The following is a 21,711-nucleotide window of genomic DNA, read 5'->3' as shown; positions in this document are numbered from 1 at the left end:
TGTTGTGCCCTGCGAGTCGGCCCTGCGGGGCCTTTCCCCGAGGAGTGTTTTCCCTGAGCCCTTCCCGTGTGTCCTCCCTCCCTCGCCCCGGGCTCTGGAGCGCAGGGCTGGGCAACCTGTCCAGAGGCTCCGTTACACCGGGGCAGACACTGCTGGGTGCACGGAGCATGGAAGGGTCTGGCAGTGATGGATCGGGCAGCAGGTGCCGTTCAAAGGCTCCTCGAGGCGGTTCCCGAGGCGCTGCACTGCGTTAACTCTGCTCTCGCCTACGTGGTTATTCCATGGGTGAGTTTCCATCCCCCGGCAAGAACCGCAGAGAGGCTGTGCCTGGCTGGAAGCAGCTACACGGCCCCATTAACCAAACAGAACGTGGAGAATGTCTGACACAACTCGAGGAGGGATTTGATCTGGTTGGGATGTCTGCAGTCAAGAGGCTTCTGGCTGGGTGAGGTCGCTGAACTCCCCTGAGGGCTGCCGAGGGAAGCAGGTGTGTATAAATTCTTCTCAGCTGGAACAGACGCCTAAAAGCAATTGAATTGCACCTGAGATGCGTTTTTCTCTCTTGCTAACAATAAAAAAAGCCAAGGTGACTACAGCACATATCTGTTTACACTTTGAGTGTCTAAGGGAGATGAATGTCATCACAGGTCTGTAAAAGTTCCAAAATCAGTGCTTTCTCTTTTAACTCCTTTCAGTTTTAACATAGATATACCTTGCTGCTTTTGTAACCTTCTTTCCCAATAAAAGTTTGGAGAGAAGTATCATATTCTTTATAAGTTTACCCTCCAGCACCTGACAAGTAGTTGATTTCTTGGTATTGTTTGCCCACAAATTGATTATTTTAGTCTCTTCGCATAAGTCCACCTGCTGATGCCAGGAAAGCACCTGGTTGTGTGCTTAAATGGTTTACCTGAGACAGCTGGGTTGAAATGTTAATAAAAATTGTATACTAAATTTCCAGCAATCATTCAAACCCTCTTGGTTTTTTGTTTTTTTTTAAATTCTAGGTAAATGCAAAGCCTATGGCTCTCTTTCCTCAGACACCTCAGGCTGTACTGGTGCTTGGAAAAAGGTGGGTAGTGTCTTTCCTTCTTCACAGAGAGGTGTAAATTTTAAAGCTTAATGAAAGAAATTTGGGTAGTGATAATATTATTCACCTGAAAGTAGAAACATTTTGATGTTCTAGAATAATCTTTCCTAAGGAATGTATTCTTAACTCTTTGTGATTAAAACAAATTGGTGCATGTTACTCTTTTTATCTTCTCCTTCAGCTTTGAAACCAGTCTTGCAGAGATCAGAGTTTATATCTTTCTCAAGGGTTTCAGCCTCAGTGACTGGTTGAAATTAGGCTCAGTTCCAGAAAGTCTCTACTAGCAAGTTTCTGAGCGGAGTATCTTGCTTCCTATGGCATTCCAGCTAGGGACCCCATGCTGCTGGAAGGCTGAGGTATCTCTCTGTACAACAGGGCATGTTCTCACAGGCAGTTCCATTTCATACAAATGCTCCTCCCATCCTGTTCACCTTGCTCCTTTAGACTCCTCAGTGACCACTGAATTAACTGGCACTGAGCCCTTCCACGACCAGGGTCTTAAGAAGAAAGTCACACTGGCCTTAAAGCAGATTGGCTTTTCTTAAGTGCTCAGATCCTGCCCCTTACAAAGCCCAGGCTGTGGAGTGTGACCTGCAGATACATTACTGGGTTCAGAGCAATCTTGGCACTCAAATATTTTTTCTCCTCTTGCACAGGAGGATTTTTTTCTCCTCTTGCACAATTTCCTAATAGTGCTCTCTTCCTCCACAGCTTTTTTTCTGCTGACAAGCAGTATTGTATCTTTTGGAGTGATGAAAGGCAAAGGCACTGAATGGCATCATCAACACGTGGTAGCTCCTTTCATTTTTAATTAAATATGTGACAGCCAGTGGACCAGTAATGTACCTAAATAAACCACATTCACAGAACAAAGGAAGAAGACACTCTTGAGCGCTAGGTTTAATACACAGCAGGTATCCAACGGATACAACAGAAAAGTTAATTCATTCAGAATTTTAAGGAAGCAACAGTTGTGCATTTTGATTTTTTTGCTCAGTTTCACCAGGTACAAACATTTGAACCAGGCCTCAGCATCAGGTAGGTCCATGGACAGAGTAAAAGGAGACACTTGCTCATTATAACTGAGGGTATTTTCATTGCAAAACAAGGAAATACATATTTAGTTAGCTTAAAAACCTTTTTTAAAACAAGAAAAGAGTTACAGAGAGAATCAGTGACAATTATGTGAAATCAAAACAGTCTGCTAAAGCAGAAGTGTTTCAGTTCAGCAGAATATCTACCTCATTTCCTTAAGTGCTCTCTTCTCCTTCAGCCCCCATGTTGCTTTTCATCCATTCCTGATGACTACTGCCCTCTGTGCTTCACACACATAGTTGTTGTGGAGACCAGCTGTTTCCCTACTTTTAATTCTCTTTTTCCAGCACAAGTTGTCCTCTAACACCTGAGCTGTGGCAGACTCCTCCCTAAACAGTCTCAAGGAAATGTCTTTTCTATGGATAGTGCCTGACTGCAGTGCCCTCTAGCTCTTGCCCTACTGGAAATTAATTGCCTTCTTCAGGTAATGAGAGGGAATTGACTCACAGCTCCAAGACTTTTCTTCCCACTCATCTTTTGCAGAGACCAGAGTGACAGCAGCAGAAGCCCAGCCACGGTGACAAGCTGGGTAGGATTCAGTGCTGAAGAGAATAATTTCAGTAGGAAGGTGCAGGGAAATAGCAGCCATGGTGCAGATGAATTATCTGCAGTGTTCTGATTGCCACAAATATCAGTGCTAAACTTTCTTGGCTTGGTCTAGATGAGAAAGTCTGGTGCTGCTGGGTGTAAAACACCATCCAAGTAGATGCCAATCCTTATGAGCAATTCCTCCCACAGATCTTGTAAAATGGAAGCACTGGTGGGAAGTTGCTCACCAATTTGCTCTTATCTGCTCCAGAGAACATGGGCACCTGGCACTGCTGGGTCACTGAAAAGGGCCACTGAAGGACAGGGCAGCCTCCAGCCAGGAAGGAAACCACGCACAGTTCAGGTAGAGGGTTCCTTTGTTGGCACAGTCTCTGCAGGGAGCTACTGAGTTGCATTCATGCTTTGTTTGCCAAGCTTTGGAATATTAAAGGAAATGTAGTAGTGAAAACATGAAGAGTCTGAGTGGGCCAACAGCTACTGAGCACAAGGAGCCCCTCTGCAATATCCTTACATGCTATGAACTTCTCTCCAGCTGGATTTTCATTTGAAAACTAGAACCCCATTCTGGTTTTCTGAGCAGGGCTGGTCACTGGCTGTATAATTTTCTGTGGAGTTGAAGTTTCCTGGCTTGTTCCTTTGATCCAGCAAAGCTGGAAGGCCTGAGGGATGCATTTCAGGGTATCCAACTTCCCCTTTTACATTAAACCGTCATAAAAAATCTGCCACTTTGCCCTCCCCTCCTTTGCAGAGCATTGATACAGTATCTGCAGGCCTGTTCTGTCCTCAGCTCTGATCTATGGCACCAGTTAAATCCTTGCCACCAAAAAGTGCTTTGCAGGTCATGCATTATGCCTGTTGTTTCAGTTAGAGAAACTGAGGCCCAAATTAGTTTCAAACTTCCAGTTACAGGAATTCTTGGATTGTGCTCAGAGGATACTTTTCCCTCTTTGCTCCTTACTGAAGGGAAAATGTTATTTTTCAGCTCACAAAATCTTGAAGACACTAAAGCTTGTAGGCAAAGCTCATGTTACTCTAACAGAGATGTTATTCCTTTTAATGTGCTGCCTCAGGCATTTACTTTGCTGGTGGCCTGACTCAAAATCTTATGTGAGGCTTTCTGTAACAGCCTGGTTACAGTTCCCTCTTTCCCCTGGGATTGGTGACAGATTTCAGCAAACTGAGCTTTTCTGGCAGCCTGGCCTTGTTCCATTCATCTCCTTATTGCTGGGAAATTGAAATCTTTTTATCCTGGTTCAGGCTGAGGTACAGCTTGCTGAGGGTCTGTGAGCAGTGAGGACAGAGGTGTGAAACACCTTTACAGTGTGAAACAGCTTTGATGCAGTGTAGATCTTGTTAGTCTGGGATGCAGCAGGTGAGACTCCAGTAACTGCTCAACTTGTGGAAGCACTGGTTTGGAAAACCCAAACCTTTGGGGCCTCAAGGCAGATAAAACCAAGTCATTGGTTGTTCACTAGCCTTGATGTAGTTGTGCCAAAATCTCAGAGTAGAGCCCAGCTGCTTGGCTTGGATTGCAGTGAGAGGCTGGGATCTGCTCCAGCTGAGATGGGAGTTCCTCAGCTCCACTGTCTCCCCAGCATAGCAGCTGCTTTCTGGGGACAAGGGTTTCTGATACCTCACATCTGTGATGTGGCCCCTTCTGCTCTACTCCCACCTTGCCAACACAGTCAAAATCTTGAATGCTTTTTGTCAGGTGGTTAAAGATTTTAGTGGCAGGAGCTTTCACTATATGGGCATTGGAAAGGAAGCAGACATGGTGAGTGGCACTGCCACATGAAACAACTTCCCAAGGACAACAGCACTAAATGGGGAATTAAAGAACAAAGCCTGACTCCCCTAACAACTAGGCTGTATTTGCAGCCCCTCTTAGTTTTGCATCTAGAAGGAAGATTAGCAAATGTTACACAGAAAACAGATCTTGAAATAAGCTTCCCTATCTCAAAGCTCATAGGGACACAAATTCTTGGGAAACAGGAATAAGTGAGAGAGAAAAATACATTTCAAATGACTGCAAAAAAGTATAATTTGTCAAGTTTTGCAAATCTTATGAAAACAATTTAAAAGTGACACAAAAATATATATAAGTTTGAAAAATACTTAAAAGAAAAAAGTACAGATCTCACAATACCAAAACAAATGACGTATGGTTAAAAAGAAAAAAAAAAGACATTGAATAACACCGTATTGGCAGTAAAAGTAAACCTCTCCAGGCAGTTGTGTTCTGTCAGTTAAAGTGTCAGTTTGTGGATCAAGGATCCGTCTCTAACGTGTTCACAAGGACGACACGAACTCTGTGCATTAGCAGAGCCTCATAGCAGCGACTCAAATCCGAGAGCAAAGTGTATGAGGGAAGAGAGCAGCGAGTTACTGTGCTCTGAGGCCTGAAGTGTCCCAGCCTGCATGGCCATGGGCTCATCTGCCCTCTACCAGGCACAAAATCTTTTCTGAATCCCTTCTAAGGGAAGATTTGTGAATTGTCAAAGAACTGTGGTGAGCAGTGGGCTACGATATGGACAGCTGTGCTGTTGAGTGCCTGGCTGTGAGGCAAGCCTTGGCCTTCAGCTTCTTGAGCCATTCCAGGTTACAGGTGAAGACTAGCTCAGCAGGACTCTCACCTGTGTCACACAGACTGGAGTAATGCTGCTGATGGGAGTGGGACTGCACTGCTAAGTGCTTCTGGGAGTCAGATAGGAATAAGGCCTTCTGCTTCCAAGAAAAAGGGGAAGATGTTGGGGTGGAACAAAAGGTGCTATTTCCTGGGACTGGCTGGAGACTCCCCACCTCCAATTCCAGCAGTTGTGCTGCAGTGAGCTTCCTGTGAAGGGAGATTATGATGCTACTGAGCACAGCTTGTGATGACACTGAGAGAGCAGAACAGCTCCAGTCCCTTCCTGGGACTTGCACAAGGGGGTACAGCTGCTCTGGACTAGGGCCTAGCAGAGTATATTACGCAGAGGGAAATACTCTGATTGGCTTTGTAGCCCTTCCCCACAAAATAGAACACAACTAAAAAAGGTGGTGAAGGACTGGAATGCAGGTGTGTAGCCCTTTGTGAACAAACCTTGTGCCTTGCTGAACAGGCTCCCTTTGAGAGAGAAGCTGTGTGGCCAAGAACGTGTAACTGGTTTTACTGGTCACCCCATACCTTCTGAGGCTGGGTGGGCTGGCAGATCCTACTGTACTGCCAATGGGGACAAAACAGACCTCTTGAATTTATTGGGAATGTCTTACTTCCAAATGACCCACACAGAATTAGCAGTGCTTCCATTAATGTGAGCCTTCTATTAAAAAGCCCTTAAAGGAGTGAATTAGCTTGAAAGGTCTTCTCTAGTTTCTCCATTTATACATCTCACTAAAAGGTCAGTTCTTTTGGTCTGTCTCTCTTGTCCCCCAACCTCTCTAACCAAATAAATAACTCATCACTGCCTGTCACCCCACTGAGCAGCCAGTGCTGATTCAGGACTGGTGTTCTTGCAGACATCTCAGGACCTCATGCAGTACAGCAAAAGGGAATTTTCTAAAAAGTGGGAAATAGACATGTCACACTAGTGATCACACAACTAGGTCTTCAAGCTCATGGTCATTTGAGGCTCTCTGTGTGGTCTAAAATAAAAAGGTTAAAAGATACATAATGTAGTTGTCTTTGTTTTTTGTTTTCTTTTTATACAGAAATCATACACACGGAACTTCAACCTGAAACTTCATAACAAAAAAGTCCACTAAGTTAAGGAAAGCATTTTGTTGTGCAAAAAGTCCCTCCCCCCTCCCCTATTCACCTTCATCTACTGAGGGTCTCACACACACACATAAAGTTTCCTTCCAACGGGCGAGTTGGTAAGAAAGAGTCCTCCCTATGTACAGTGAGTTAGAGAGAAGCTGGATACAGTGCTGGCAAGAGGCATTGGGTGATTGCCTCTATCTGGAAGTGTCCATGTTCTCCTCCTTAAAGTTACTGCAGTGCTCTATAACTTTCCTATGGATAAAACAAGGACAAGGAGAGACGGTTTAGTTTAAAGCTTATTGCATCTCAGCTGTGAGACAGTAAGGTAAGAACTGTTCCAGAGTTGATTTCTGTGTAACTGTGTCCTGTTTGTATCTGAGACACAAACTGTGTCAAAACCAGTAAACTCCACAAACCAGTTTGGAATGTCAAGTTATGGTAGTGCACATCCAGATTCAGTTGTGACCATTCATTCATCACCCCCACATTCAAAACCTTGGATGCCTTTAAATCCTACCAGGAAACCCATGAATACAAATGTTTGTCCTTCACTGTGCTGTCGCCTGTCGCATCCCACGCACTGTGTGTGACTGTGACTGTCTTCTGCAGGCTCCACTCCCCTGCAGCATTTAGCAGCCCTTCAGCTGTGGGAATACCTGCTGCCCACTCACCAGGTACGTATTCCCTGATCTCTACCTCTCTCTTCTATTCATTCTGCAGGTATGAAATTACAGCTCTCACTTTGCCAATGATCAGAAACTGCAGCTGGCTTTTACAGCTCTGAAAGGATGACTCCAAAGAAAGGTGTCATTGCGAGGGTGATGGACTCTACCTTCTGAAAAATGCTCTCATTTTAACTGTGCAGTTGGCACTTCAGTGACAGGCCAGTATGATTCTGAAGACAGGGAGCCCACCCAAGTACAGGGAAAAGTGATATTGGCTTAAGAACTGCAATTAGCCATGTGGCTCCCTTGCTCAACAAGCCAATCTACAACCCAGTTGCCTGGTAATGATCTGTGTGTACTGACCACCTATAAACATCTCTAGTCTTCTGTTTTCATCCTCTTTTTCCTCTGCTTCTCCTGTGTTCACTTCATACCTCTCATACACATCACTACAGGCCTTGCTTTGCTTCCTCTTCATGTGGAAGAATTAAAAACTAAACTAAGGGTAAAATGAGAGTTTGTGAGTTTTGTGCACTGGTGTCCTACCGGGCCATTTCCTTGGTCTCTTGTCGTGCTGAGGCCATTTTAATCATGTCCTTCAGGAGAGGAATCCCACCTTCTTTGATCAGCAGTGGGCAGTACTTGTCAGCTGCAGAGAAATGAATAAAGCAGGTCCTTGTGAACCCTCACAACAGTGGTACAAAGGGTGCCAGGAGAGGAAGGAGAAGGATCAGGACAGTGAAGGAATTTCCTACACACCAAGTCTAATTACCTTTGTTTGGCTGTGCTGCCTGGACATTTCTGAATCATTCAAAGAAGGTTTTCTCTACCTACATCGTTTATCTGGGAAGGCTTTTTCTGCTGACAGCCTCAGGTCCACTCCCTCAACTTCTACAGTGCAGGGAATATGATTTCAAAAAGAGAACTTACGGTAGACAGAGACCAGGTTATAGAGTGCCCAGGTGGCCCAGTGCTGGCTGACTGGGGAGATCCCTTGTGGAAGAAGTCGAAGGATTGGTTCAAATGACCTGCACAGAAATATTACAGAAGTTGTTAAAAATCTGAGAGCTAATTCTTTCAGCACCTTTGCCACTCACAGCAATACAAACTCTCTGCTCATACGTACCACAGCAGTAAATCCATTGGCACGTCAAAGATTTTGGCACCAAGGCTAAGTCTGTGTCCCAGGGCAGTGCTGGCAGGATTACAGACCCCACCACTTCAGCACACGCTCCCCAGAGAAATAGCTGCAATGAAGGCAACTGAGCCCAGGAACTGATTTCCATCCTCCATTAGGCATTTCCTCACAAGAGTTGAGATCCAGCAGCACTGGATGAGTTTGAGGAGGGACAAAGCCAAACCATACCCAGGCAAAGCTGGCTGCACATGTGCAAGGGTTGCTATGTTTCCTCTGACAACAATACTACACTGTCTATACTGTAAACAGGCACTGGAATGCCAGTTCTGGATCCCTGCCAAGCACTAAGGGAATTCTGAGTACCTGATACCCTCCTACAGGAAGGGGTTTAGAGGATTCCAGCAGTTGTATTAGCCTTTGAAGGGATTTCTAAGTGTCTAAATATGCCCCAGAGACGAGTGAAAGCATGTGACTTTGGGAAGCAAACAGACTTAAAAGGACAGACTGCAAAGGACAGCAGTATCAGAGGAAAATGCTTCGGCAGTCCCAGACAGATCATGGTTTTCCTGAGCTACTCAATTTCAGCAGAAACATACAGGAGAAATTCTGCTGGGCTGCCAAACTTCTCCCATAGGAATTGTCATGTAAGGTGTCTAATTTCAGCATCTTATGTAACATGTTTCAAAGGAAGATGTAAAACCCTCACTAAAGAGTATGTCCCTGAGGATGTTTCTCCTTCACTCTGAACAGAGTCTTCATACTGGGCTCTCTCTCTTCCTTTCTCTCTGTTGGTGTTTCATTCCTATGACAATCCTGGCTCCTGGGTGAGTGGGCCAAACTTTTCCATTCCTCACCTGTAATTGATATTTCTCCTGGAGTTGATATCCCAGCTCTGGATGGCTGCCCACATCCTCTTCACAACCTCCTCTCTGTGAGGCTCACAGATCCCCCAGGCCTCTGGACCATCAAACATGATATGGGAGAGCACTCCACAGGCATTATAAGACACCTCAATCCCATCAGCTTTGCTCTCCAGGAGGTTGCTGCCAAGAGAGAAGAGATCACTTAGAGCTGCTGATGCAGGAAAGATTCACAAGTCTCCAGGTGGCTCAGGAGACGAGATCAGAGCCCAGCTGGTCGCCAGCCAGGCACTCACCTGAACACACTGATGAACTGGGAGGTCATGAGCTGTGGGCGGAGCTCCTTCACCTCTGCCACATTGCCCAGGAGGCCCAGCATGTTGCGGTGTAGCTCCTGTTTCTCTGGGAACTCCTGGCCAGGCAAGGAACAGGGTTATGCACAGGTAGGACTGTGGTGATGCTGAGAACAAGCAACCCTGGGAAAAGGCTGTACAGTGCATCTAGACAAGCTCAGTAATTTTGGGTAGTCAGCAATGGCTCCTTGGCAGGTGCCAAATGGTGCTAAAGGTATGTGCGAAAAGAGAGGATCAAAACCAGGCCCACTGTGCACTGCTGCTCTGCTTGAGGGGGCTGAGCAAAGATGGGGAAAGGGGAAGATGTGTTCACTGTAAGTTTCTCTGTTCTACTGGCCGGGTGGAATGATGTGAGCAAGAAGAACTTGCACGAGCTTTTACTTTCCTGTTTGTGCAATGTAGGAAGTAATGCTTGGAGAGGAGTAGAGCCAGGGATGCTGCCCAGGCACCTGCATCTCCGCTGCTCCTGTCAGCATCTCTCCAGAGACAATCAGACACTTACTTTCAAGCACTCCAAGAACAGTTTCATGCCACTGTAGTTAAGGAACATCTCGCAGTTATCTGGGGTCTCATCAGTGATGTTCCAGAGGGCACTCCAGGAGAACTCCATCACCTGATCACACTATAGGGAAAGGGACAGAATCAGAGCTATGCTAATGCAGGAGCCTGGTGCAAACCAATCACCTGTTTCCTCTCTGGCATCACCCTAGATGACTTCAGAGGTAAGAAAACCTTGTTCACTTACAACTTGTCAGTAAGTGGGTTTTTTGTTTAATATTTTTGCTTCCTTGTCACATTCCCCTGCCCTCACCCCGGGACAAGAAATTCTACAGTGTCAGCTGAGATGTCTTGTGTTTGTTAGAGAAGCTGAGCTGGCAGTCTGGGCTGATCTCCATGCCTAAGTCAGACTGAAGAAAAAATACTCTATGTATATGGTTTTTTTGGGAAACACTCACCGTTTTATCAGCCAACTTCTTCTGAATCAACTTTAGCATTGTCTGTGGACAAAGAAAGAGAAAGAGTGAAAAACAGTTCAAAAGTCATGGAGCTAAAACTTAACCAGCCCTGTAGTATCACAGCAGTTATGGCCAATTTTGATCTTTTGCAGAGAACCTACTTGGTATCTCTTTCTCTAAACCAGTGGGACTGGGTTATGTTCCAAGTTGCAAGTATTCACAGAGCTGAACTATGCCACAGTCCCTGAGATGTTGAGTTTGCAGTTGAGTCAGTTTTGATCTGTATGACAAGGTCTGGGATGTGGCATAACTGCACCAAAACAACAGCCTCTGCAGTTCGTGGAAAAGATGAGGGATATGGATTGAGTTGGGAAGCTGATGCAAACTTGGGGAGAAGGAGGAGCCAGTCACATGGTGGCACCAGATCTGGAAATAACCCGATGTGGTGAGGTCAGGTGTAAGGTTACAGTGCCTTTCTGCCCTCACACCAGCCTGTCTCTGTGATCGTAACTTCCAGTGTTGGTAAGCCAGTAAAGGGGTAGGTTCCAGGAGAGGTCAGCAGGGATGCTGGTTCCCTCCAGTGATATTGAGAGGTTGGATCATGGCTGGAGGCATCTCATGGACAGCTGCAAGGGAATTGTACCAGCCTGGGTTATGGATAAGTAGACACCTTGGGACCATACCAACCATGACAAACCCCATCTTGCCCACAGCTTCTTTGTGGTCATTGTCCACCTGGCAGACCAGGGCATTGCAGAGGTGCACAGCGATGCGCTGGATGGACTCGTCCTGCCGGCTCTGGTTGAGAATGTTCAGCAGCAGCTCGTTCACTCGGCGGTACTGGAACTCCAGCTCCTCGGGAATGCTGAAGTTACACAGTGTCAGGCAGCAGTTCCGCTGTACCTGGGTCAAAAGGAAGCAAACATTGGGCCAAGTGGCTACAAAATCACAGACCCCGCCGCCTCATGTTTCCTTGCTGCTTGGTATTGAAACCATCTTCTTGCCTGATTACAGCTACTGAGATTTCTGTTACCCTCTGATCTAGTGCTGTACTTTAGCCGTGCTTCATGACTGTCACCCCAGCCTCGTAAGGCCACCCAATTACCCAGGGCCCATTGCTTTCCGAGCCAGTTCCTCGCTGCCTGTGGGCTCTCTACACAGCTGATGTCCAGTACAGAGATTTGAGATGTTTCTTTCCATTGACTCAATACCCCCTTTACCCACGATTTCACCTCACAGTCAGTGCTGGGTGTCTGTGTGTCACATACACCCTTTGACCACTGTCCATGGATAAAAAGGAGCACCCTGCATCGAATCCTCATTGCTGAGTGGAGGCCAGGAGCAGACCTGGGCAGTAACTCCTCTGCCTTGTTTAACTCCCTGCAGGCAGAGGAAACCCAAATGCTGACACCAGGGAAAGAGGACTGTGGGAACCAAAGGAGCCTGGGCTGCTCTTACTGTGACCTCCTGGTAGGACTCCATGCCGTTCAGCACCACCTGGATGACCTGGCGCCGCAGCTTCACGCTCTGCTCCATGCGGTACTCGGAGTTGGTCAAGTAGAACAGTGCCGCGCTGCCCGTCACCTGGATGTTTTTGTCATCCTTGTGGCACTTGAGGGCTGTGATCACCAGCTGCAGTGAAGCAACAGGGAGCTTTAGTGCCACAGACTCGCTGCTAATTCTTGGAGCGACTGTTAGAAGCCCACAAGGAATGTGTGGCCCAGGCATTGCAGGAACGTGCTTAGGAAATGAAGGTACCCAGTTGCACTGCGCTACAGGAACTTTCTCTGGAATGGCCTGATACAGTGTCCCAGGGTGGAAAAAAGGACTGGAAGTGCAAAATTCCCCTTGTCAGGGTGAAGCCAAGGCTTACCTGGAGGGCTCTCAGCAGCTGGCTGCAGCGCTCGATGCGGGCAATGTCGAAAAGCAGGTTGATGGCCCGGGAAGTGATTTCCGGCCGGTGCTCGGTGTAAGCCTCAATAGCATTCAGGACTTGCTCTTCGTTCTTGTCTCCACTCACCTGGTGTGGAGGAGCAAAAAGAGTCAGGGGAGAAATTATAAAGGAGGAAAACCAACTTGAGAAGGAAACGCTGAGAGGTCGAAGGGTATACCTTCCCTCTGCCCTGAGAGTAGTTTCAGCCCAGGATGGGACAGAGGTTGAGTCACTTTTCAGTCCAGAGGGATGAGAAAAGGCATCTTTGGGGCAGGAGGATGCTATTCAAAAGTAGAACTCCTACTGTCTTAAATCCTTTTCTGTAGTCACAGACATCCTTCAGGCAGGATGATTTCTCCATGCTTTTCTCCAAGAGGCATGTTTTTCAACCCTTATAAAAACTACATGGGGTACAGGTCTTGCTTTCTGGCAGTTTTCTGGCATTATGAAGTAGTTATTGAAAGGTCAGAGCTCAGGTGTCACACCCAAGACCCAAAGAACTCCACTCTACTGGCAGCCAGTATTTTCATGTTCTTTCAACTTCTAACAAGTTCCTACTGCCAATATTCCTGCAGCCTCCTTACCTTGTAGGCTGGAATATGGGTCAGGCGGCAGAGGGATGTTTCAAAAAGGCCCAAGAACTGGAGTGGTCGTTTCAGACCCCGGAAGGGAGCAATGCTGCTCTTTGCTGGCTCAATGCTGGGGTGAAAAAACAAGAGATTGCTCATGTTGGTACCATGTTTCTCCAGGTGTCTCCTGCCACAAAGATGGCTGTCAGCCCTCCATTCACTCTGACTGTGCTGTTTCATACCCAGAGAAGTAAAAGCTACACTTCATTTTATACCAGTCAGCTGCTTATGAACATAACTCTAAATATTCATCCCAGTGATCGTGAGTGAAAGGTGAATGTGTTGAATGGAACCAGCAGTAAGAATTCCTGCAGACAGGATGCAGCTTGCCCAGGTAAAATTTGTCCTGGAAATTCACTAGCTGGGGTGAAAATTTCCTCTTAAAGGGATGTGTTTCACTCATCCAATGTATTTGCAATGTGACAGACAGGCTAAATCTGCTTCTGTGAGCATGCAGGAACACTGTTTTTGATGCCATGTTCCTTGTTGACCAAGAGCCAGTGCATTTTTACCAGCTCTGGTGAAAAGGAGCCAGTACTGTCTCATTCCTGTGCTTCTGTTCAGTAAGTGCTTTATAGGAAGGGCAGAGTTCTTGGCTGATCTGGAAAACTAGACCTCCAGGTATGCCTCTACTGAGGGGCACCAGGATTTCCAAGAGTTGATCTGCCCATTATCCAGGTCAAATCTGAAAACAGGCCTTTAGATTCCAAGTTCCTAAAACACTCAGCCCTCCTATGAATGCTATTGTATTGACTCAGTGTATAAATGTTCTGTCAGAAGAGTCTGCATCTCAGCAAGGGTAAGAATATTTTGTGTAGGAAATGTGTAAGGCTTTGGAGTCCTTTCAGAAAAAACTCCTGCAGGAGATCCCTGGGAGAATGTGTGTGGAAAAGAACTGAAATATGATATGCATGGCAGGCAGATGGGATGAATTCTTTATTACTCTTACAAGTCCTTACATGTGTTGCATACAGCAATCACAGCTGATTCTCACACCAGTCTTTACTGTCAGGGGAAGCTGGCAGGAGTTGTATCCTGCTTTTTAGTACTAATTAGACCTACAGAATTTGGGAACTTAGAAGAGGGAACTGTTCTTAATTCATCTTTGACTGATCTATCCCTCCAAACAGACCTCAGTAATTGCTGTTCCCTTACCTTGTCTGGCCCATCTTCTCCTCCATGCTGGGGATAGTGCAGTTCTCCAGCATGGTGTGCCCTGAGATGTCAAGCGAAGTGAGGTTCACCAGGTTTTCCACAAACAAGTTTAGAACCCGCCGGGTCAGCTTGAACTTGTAATAACTGGACAGATGGTCTCGGGAGATATCCAGGTGCCTGCAGGTGATAGAGAGCATCTCACAGCCTGGAAAGCATTAGCTGGGGCTTCTGCCTCCCTACCAGAGCCAAGTGTGATTATTATTTATCATTATTTCCTTCCCAAGATACAGGAATGTGGTTCTGTAGGCTCTGGCAGCAGCAGCTGGCCCTGTGTTCAACCAAAGCACACAGGTATCTGGGAGAGGGCTACTTGGAATGGACCACAGTGAATCATCTAGCCACACATCACAAAGGAAATTGCTCCAGGCTCAGAAACTGCCTTTTCCAAACTCCATCCCAGCAGCCACCTGAGCATTTCTACCTGGAGATTAAGATGCACCAGAGGATCTGTGCATCCCCAGGAACGTATCTTGCCTCATCCCACAAATTAAGTTACACAGGTTTTTGTCTGCCTCCCCAGTCTTATAATTTTTCTACCCCAGGCTATTACATTATCCTGATTTCTTTCAGGTATTTAAATGCTTAAGCTTTGGGGAAATCTTGCTGCTAGAGGAGTGGTGGGACAAACCAACCAGCCATCGTGTGCAGGTGGGGTCCCTTACAGGGCAGAGAGACTTTGCTGGCTCTTGCCTAAGACTGGAGCCAACATCCCACTCATTAAAGTGTCTTCTACCTGTTGTACACCAAGTGGGGCGATGGGGTCATGTGTGTTGTTTTTTGTTTCTCCAATGGGAAGTTTCTGCTAAGTGGTGTCTTCTTACAAGCAAAATTCAGGCTGGCTTTAGACATGTCAGTTATGTACAGTGAGTCAATGAGTGAGCCTGTTCACAGGAAGGTTTATAAGCTGAACCCAGCAGTGGGTGCCTCTTTGGTAGCAGGCAAGAAGACCATTCCTGAAAGACCTTTCCCTATCAGAACAGATCTGCTGACCTGAGCTTGCGAAGCTGTGCGATCACTTGGATGTGCTCCTCAGAAAGGTCCATGTTGTAAAGCACTAAGGAAACCAGACTGTCCTTCCACTGGGTCAGGAATCCCACATCATTCAGCTGGATCCCAGAAAGGTCGAGAGCTGCAAGGGAGGCCAAGGGCCGCAGCAGTGTCTCCACGTTTACCCCCTCGATCAGGCGGCCCAGGTTCAGGAAGCGCAGGCGGCTGAAGCCTTCAAAAGTGAAGTCCTTGACCAAGACCTGGCGAGTGGGGTTCACCAGGCAGTCGTCCTCACAGCCCCCGGGGTTCTCCTCCTCGTAGAAGATATTGCAGCAGCCAAAGAGGCTCAGGGAGATCAGTGTGTGGCTGAAGCTCACCAAGGTTTGCAGGCTCTTGGCTGTCAGCTTCTCACAGTTAGTCAGGTAGAGCTCAATAAGATCCTGAAAAAAGGGAAATCAAGGTTAGAGATATTTCACAGGTAAAGTGCCCACCCTGTTTGCTCCACACCTCCCACTGGGACAGCCTGAGACCATGTATCACCCAACTTGACCAGTCCTATGTCATTCCCAACAGTGGCTTTGGGAGCTGAGAAGGGAGAAGCTGAGGTTAGTCCAAAGAAAGCTTGGACAGGGAAGGATGGAGCCTTGGGAATCTCTGTGTGTCTGGGATTCTAGCTGGTGCCCATGCAGCAGTGCTGCTATGTGATGTGGCAGTTGTCAGTGCAACACCACCTGCTTCCTGATGGCCTCCAGGTCCTGGTCCTGCACAATGTGTTCCCGCAGGTGGATCCGAGCTAGCCTGGTGCTCCGTGGGTCTGAGAAGAGGGTGAAGAAGCTCTCATGGGGTTCAAAGATGCTGTCTGTCTTCACCAGCTCCACGTACCTGTGTGAGGCAATGGTGTTAGCACAGCACAGGCTCAGCCACAGCTCTGGCACCCGCACTGGTGACAAGGAAATGTGACCAAGGTATGAGCACACAGCAAACCCCCCCCCCCACCCCCAATCACCCAGATCAGCTTTTGGGGTAAAGGAAGTCACCCACCTCTTCTGGCACAGAACTAACAATCCCTAGGAAAAATCTTGGGCAAAGATTAGTGCAAGACTCTGTGTGTGGCAAGCACAGACTCCAGGATTTTTTTCACTAGCTGTTTAAACTTAGTAATGTGATTTTTTTTTTTTTTTTCATTTTTCAGAAAATTAGCTGGCCAAAATTCTCTGCCAGACTTTGTGGGCACAAGTTCAGCTGAGAGAGACTGTGACAGCCAAATTACATAAATCCCTGGAGACAGGTTGCTTTATAAAACTATGGGAGCAGCAGCCTTAAAATGTAACACCTGTTAGCACTCTGTGCTCTTATTTCTCTGCTTGGAGAGAGTGTTGTAATACTTTAGTGGTGGGAAATGGGAAGGCTTCTTTGTTGCTCGCTGACATTCTAGGAAGAAGCAGTGACTGTTTCACTCTGGTTTTACTCTTTTAGTTTCCCTTTTAACAGGATCTCGTTGAGCTCTGACTAACTTGGAAAGGGTGATTACCACAGAAATTAGAATGATCGCAGTACAAAAGGGAACACTTCCTTCTGAAGTTCATGCAAACCCTTATTTGCCAGTATGATCAATTGGAAAAATAGAGCCCTATGAATTCTTCCCCATAATTCTTTTTGGAGAACTATACTCCCACTTCTCTGAGCTCCCAGCTCCTTCCCAAACCAGGCCTGAAACGTACTCGTTGACAAGTTTGTCACAGATCTCGCTTGGCAGGAAGATGTCGGGATGGAGCCGGAGTGTTTCGTTGTCCAGGAGGTAGCAGAGAGTCCCCTCCAGGTTGCGAAGGCAGTAATCGGTGCACAAGGTCATCAGTGACTCGGGACTGTCGGATGCCATTTTGAGGGAAATTACGGGAAGGAGAAGAGCAGAAGGAAGCTTTTGATGCAGGAGATCCTTCCCTCAAATGAAGTTCTGGGATGAAGTTATGGGGCCATCAGGACAGCTATAAGCAGAGGGGAAAAAAGATGCATTGAGAAAAGCACAACTGCAAGTGTCCCACGAAGCTGCCACACCAGCAGGATGTTTGTTGTATTTACAGCCCATCACTTGCTGACCTCAAAAGGACCTGCAGCACTTTGGCCTCTCTGGCAGTGTGCCTTTAATTCCTTGGTATTCCCACTCTAAGGGGATACTGTGGGAATGAGTTAGTGTGTTGTGTTTGGAAATGAGGCTACACAGCAAAATGCTTCCTCATTGCAGGGTTATCTGGCTGACAAAGGCCCTCAGAAAGGGAAGTGGCAGAAGCCACATTGCTTGGTTTCCTTCAGAGCAGGTTGGATAAACCCGCAGAACATTTATTGTCAACTTAATCCTTTGTATGGCACCAGTGGGATCTGTGGCCCTGTATTTCCTGCCTGCAATTTTCTTTGCCAACGTTCCAAGTCAAGTTTAATTTTCAAGCTCCATGTTTCTCTGTAATGCCAAGCCAGAAGCTTCATGCAAGTCCTTGAACTAGAGCGTGAAGTGGATCAGAAGCCAGAGGGAAACACATGGACTGGCCTGGGATCCATTTGAGTGCAGTGTAACGCAAGGACTGTGACTGTGCTGGACACCTCTCCATCCAGCTCACCCTCACGATCCCAAATCTGTCACAAAGGAGTACAAGTGACTAAACTGGAAAAAGGCGAGGTGCTTTTCCCCTTCTTCATTTTGGGAACAGGATAAAGGATGGGTGAGGCAGACAACTGGCGGAAGTTATCCCTGTTTTCTGATTTGAAATGATCTGACTGCTCTGGTATCAAGACTTGCTCACTGGGGCCTTGAGGGGTTACCAGAAGAGTCAGCTTGAAGACCAACAATTACATTTCACTTTCAAAGGGTCAAATCACATAAGCAAACCAAAACTTTTCTACATATTTCCACAGACACAAAAAAATTGTGTTGAAATGTTTATTTATTATATAAAACCTCTATCCTATCAGTAAGTCTGTCCCTGCTGGCCCTGAGAACACTGGTGCTGTGGAGGTAGTTGTTATTCTCTGCACTACAGCTGAGCAGCCGTTGCTGGAGAAGTTGTTGCAAAATGTCCTTAACCATATTCCGTTTCTGATCTTTATCCTGCAGCTGCAAATAGCAGGACACCTGTGTGTCACCAGCTCTCTGCTTCTCTAAAGCCTCTGCTGCTCTTTCTTTCATTCCTATGGTATCAGTACAAGAGAGGAGAGTTTAACTCCCATTCCTCAGCTTAATCACTCTAAAAGCTAATGCTGAGGTAAAAACCCCTAAAACCTCAGCAATCATAAAAATTATACTTTAAACTCTCTCCAAATATGGTGTTAAGGGTGTAACTTGCTCTTTTGGTCACAGAGTGCTGAGCTGGGGGTCACAAGAACATCTCAATAGTGCCACAATAGTTCCTTTGCGGTGCATGTGGTCCAGTCAATGAAAATTGAGGGTTTTCAGCTTTGATAAAGGAGGAGCTCCACAATCCACAATTCTCTCCTTTGGAGTTAAGTAAGGTGAGAAGTCAAGACTGAAATGGGCCACTGAGTGTATTGTCTCACTGGCTGGGAGGTCCTGGCAAATGGAATGCAGGTGGGAGGAAGCTGTCCTGTGTCTGCTTTGGAGATAAATCGGCCTCACCTCCAGAACAAGTCCCTCTCGCAGATTTTGCCTGAAGGTTGCTGGAGAGAATCTTTCCCGAAAGGCAAGATTGACAGGAAGATCTGAACCAGCTGGGAAGCATGTTCTGCTGTCCCTACCAGTTCCCCTGTGCCATCAAACAGGAGGTCCCTGCAGCCAGTGTTCTTCCACTGTTTACTACTGAGGGCCAGAGAACTCGAAAACAAATTCCCATTGACAATCTATTGTCACGTGCAGCTGGAAACAGCCAGTGCTTGGGACTTGTCCAAGCAGCTCAGAGCACCAGAGGGCAAGGACTGCCTTCCTGTGGCTCTCTGACAAGCCTCTGTTCCCTCTCTGCTGAGACCAGCACAATGCTGCCAGTTGATCTCAGCCCTGAAGAAATCAGCTGCCCTTTAACTTCTGAGCTCCCTGTGATCCACCAACACAATCCCATGCAGAAGTTTAATATCAAGAATGGTTAAACTGTCCCAGTGAAATAAGACCAAAGAAAAGTTTTCATCCTCCTGATTTATTACAGGTATCTGAGCAGCTGCTGTGACCTTTTGTCCAGGACACAAGCTGGCCTCTCCCTCCTTAGACTGAAGACATGACACCTTGGCAGCAGAGAGGGAAGTAAGAGTGTCAATAGCTGCCCTGAGCAATACTGTCTCTAGTTATAACCTTGGCGTGTGACACAAAGAAATGAGAGGCTGAAAAATCATTAACATTTGTCTAATTGTTCTCCTCAGGAAGCTTCACACAAGCTTCAGGATCAAGCTGCCTAGTGACTGCCACCAGTGCTTTTCCAGCAAAGAGCTACCTGGTGCCATGTGGGTTTTGGTAGAGTTAAAGACAGATGCATGAAAGATGCTGAAAATTCAAGAGCAAGAATTGAAAAGTGACCAGAACTTCAGCTGCCAGTATTTTTTCCAGTTTATTTCTCTGACAGATTTGCCTCCATCTTAGTGCACCCAAGGAATTAAGTTCCTCAGAGCCTCAAGAGCAGGCGCACAAAAGCCCTTTCTGTGGGCACCCAGCCCTCTCTGTGCAGTAACAGCAACGTCCTGCCATCCACGGACCCAAAACCAGATGCAGTACAGGCAGCTCTACTTACCCCATTCCCAGCATCCAGGACCCACCAGCCTCTTTGCAAATATTGCTCATTTCCAGGCTGCATATGCATTGTTACAGCATTCCAGGCTGCACTGGCATGTGAGGCTCGGGACCTCTCCTGGCACTTCTGGGGCCACCAGTGCCAGTATCCTCTCTCTTGGACTTCAGACTGATCATCTCTCCCAGCCCCTCTCCAGGCAGTGCCCAGAGCCAAGCCTGACTCACCGTGGCTCCATGCCAACCACGTAACGTTTATGCTGTTGCTACAAAAATGATTGGCAAAGCTGACTTTTCCAGCATCAGGGACTCATCCAAGGAGAGGGCAAACAATATGCACTGCCACGAGCTGATTACAGTGACTTCAGAATTATAAATGTAATGTAAATGCAGAGTTTGGCACGGGTTACACTCTGAAGGGAAACTGCACTGTCACTTTAGCTGGCATCTTGCAGCTGCAAATCACTGTGACTTTATTAATTGATGGGTCATGGCTGCCTGTGCGGGGACACACCACCCCTTCTTACACTAGGGAAAGTGAAGTAGGAGGAGATCGAGCTACACTCTGTCCCAGCAAACTCCCAACCCTGTCAACCAGCCAGGACTGACATCGTAAGCGAGACAGCTCGCACTCGCCGGGGAATGTGTTCATCTTTGTATCTGCCTGCAGTAAAGATGCTCCTTCAGCTCACTGAATTACATCATGGATTTTCATTCCACAGGTCACCTGCCCAAGAAGACTACCTAGAGCCCTTGGTCACGGCTCCCTGGTCGCTGGGGCTCCATCAGCCCGCGATGGTCTCCATCAACCCCGCGGGCAGCGCTGGCCCCGAACGCGAGCCCTCCCTCGTCCCCCAGGCACTCAGAGGTCACCTCGCCGGGCAGCGCCGGAGCTGCTGCCGCGGCCCGGAGCCCTGCTCGGCGGGGCCCGGCTGCTCCTGGCCGTCCCCGGGAGGGGATGGGGACTGCGCCGGGGGCACCGTCCGGCACTGCCGGGGGCGGCGGTTCCTCCCCCCGCCCGGGCGGGCAGGCCCGGTGCCCCCGGGTCGGGCTGGGGAGGGAGGCACCGGTACTCACCTGGCGCCATGGGGGACTGGTCCTGGCTGGTCCCGGCTCCCCGGGGCGGGCCGGGGTCCGCGTCCTGCTCGGGCCCGCTCCCCCCGCCGCGGCCTCCGCTGTCAACAAACCCGCCGTCACTTCCTACCCCCGCGCCGGAAGCGCCACCGAGTCCTTCCCCGGAAACACCGGCCCGGCCGGAACGCTCGGTCAGCGGGGACCCGGCGGGGACGGGGACGTTCCGTGACGTCACAAGGCCGTGACGCCACGCGGCGGAGGCACTGACGTCACTGCGGGGGGCAGAGCTTGGCCGCGGCGTCCCGGCAGGGCCTCCCCGGGAAGGTGCGCGCAGCCCGGCCCGTCCCTCGCTCAGGGGCCGCGGCTGCCGGCACCGCACAGCCAGGGTCCCACCGCGCCCCCTCACTGAGGGGCGCCATTCCCGCGAGCCCCGCTCACGGCTGCCATAGGCACGGGCTAGAGCGTACCCGGGACAGCGCGACCGCCCCAGGAGTCTCCTCAGTGCTTGGGGGACCGGCTGCTCCAGCCCGCGGGGTCTCTCCTGGCGCTCGGTGCCTGGGGAGGGACCCACGCCGTGTCCCGGGGGGCGCGGGGAGCAGGAACAGGGCAGGGAGCGGGCCCGCGGGGCTCCAGGAGCGCCCTGAGGCGGTGAGGGGGCGGAGTTTACCGGGCAGGGGCGGGGCTTAGCGGAGAGCGAGCGCCGCGGGGGCG

The 21,711-nt window shown here is 48.3% G+C and overlaps 1 protein-coding gene and 1 long non-coding RNA gene across 2 annotated transcripts; one reads left to right on the top strand and one right to left on the bottom strand.

Moving 5' to 3' along the window:
* Positions 1-82: 82 nt before the first annotated feature.
* LOC104688279 lies at positions 83-7,586 on the top strand. Its single transcript, XR_002045144.3, has 3 exons — positions 83-487; positions 1,008-1,072; positions 7,194-7,586. It is a non-coding gene; the product is annotated as an uncharacterized LOC104688279 (long non-coding RNA).
* ZER1 (zyg-11 related cell cycle regulator) lies at positions 1,965-21,640 on the bottom strand. Its single transcript, XM_039561788.1, has 16 exons — positions 21,004-21,640; positions 16,931-17,194; positions 15,941-16,091; positions 15,213-15,649; positions 14,163-14,339; positions 12,963-13,077; positions 12,319-12,465; positions 11,904-12,077; positions 11,133-11,348; positions 10,446-10,487; positions 9,992-10,111; positions 9,433-9,548; positions 9,131-9,319; positions 8,069-8,166; positions 7,685-7,787; positions 1,965-6,725 (listed from the first exon to the last, which is right to left on the bottom strand). Exons 2-16 carry the CDS (start codon positions 17,086-17,088, stop codon positions 6,668-6,670), a joined length of 2,301 nt encoding a protein of 766 aa, XP_039417722.1. The 5' UTR covers positions 17,089-17,194; positions 21,004-21,640; the 3' UTR covers positions 1,965-6,667.
* Positions 21,641-21,711: the final 71 nt, after the last annotated feature.

This window comes from Corvus cornix, chromosome 17 (assembly GCF_000738735.6).
Source record: "Corvus cornix cornix isolate S_Up_H32 chromosome 17, ASM73873v5, whole genome shotgun sequence".
NCBI classification, from domain to species: Eukaryota; Metazoa; Chordata; class Aves; order Passeriformes; family Corvidae; genus Corvus; species Corvus cornix.
The sequence above is the reverse complement of the archived record's forward strand: the minus strand, read 5'-3'. Positions and strand labels throughout refer to the sequence as shown.

Excerpts from the sequence above, each read along its gene's own strand:
- ZER1 (XM_039561788.1), bottom strand. The coding sequence starts at position 17,088 with ATGGCATCCGACAGTCCCGAGTCACTGATGACCTTGTGCACCGATTAC. Across the intron at positions 16,092-16,930 it reads TGTGACAAACTTGTCAACGA|GTACGTGGAGCTGGTGAAGA; the intron begins GTACGTTTCAGG and ends TGCCTCACACAG. Across the intron at positions 6,726-7,684 it reads GAGACCAAGGAAATGGCCCG|GAAAGTTATAGAGCACTGCA; the intron begins GTAGGACACCAG and ends TTTTATCCATAG.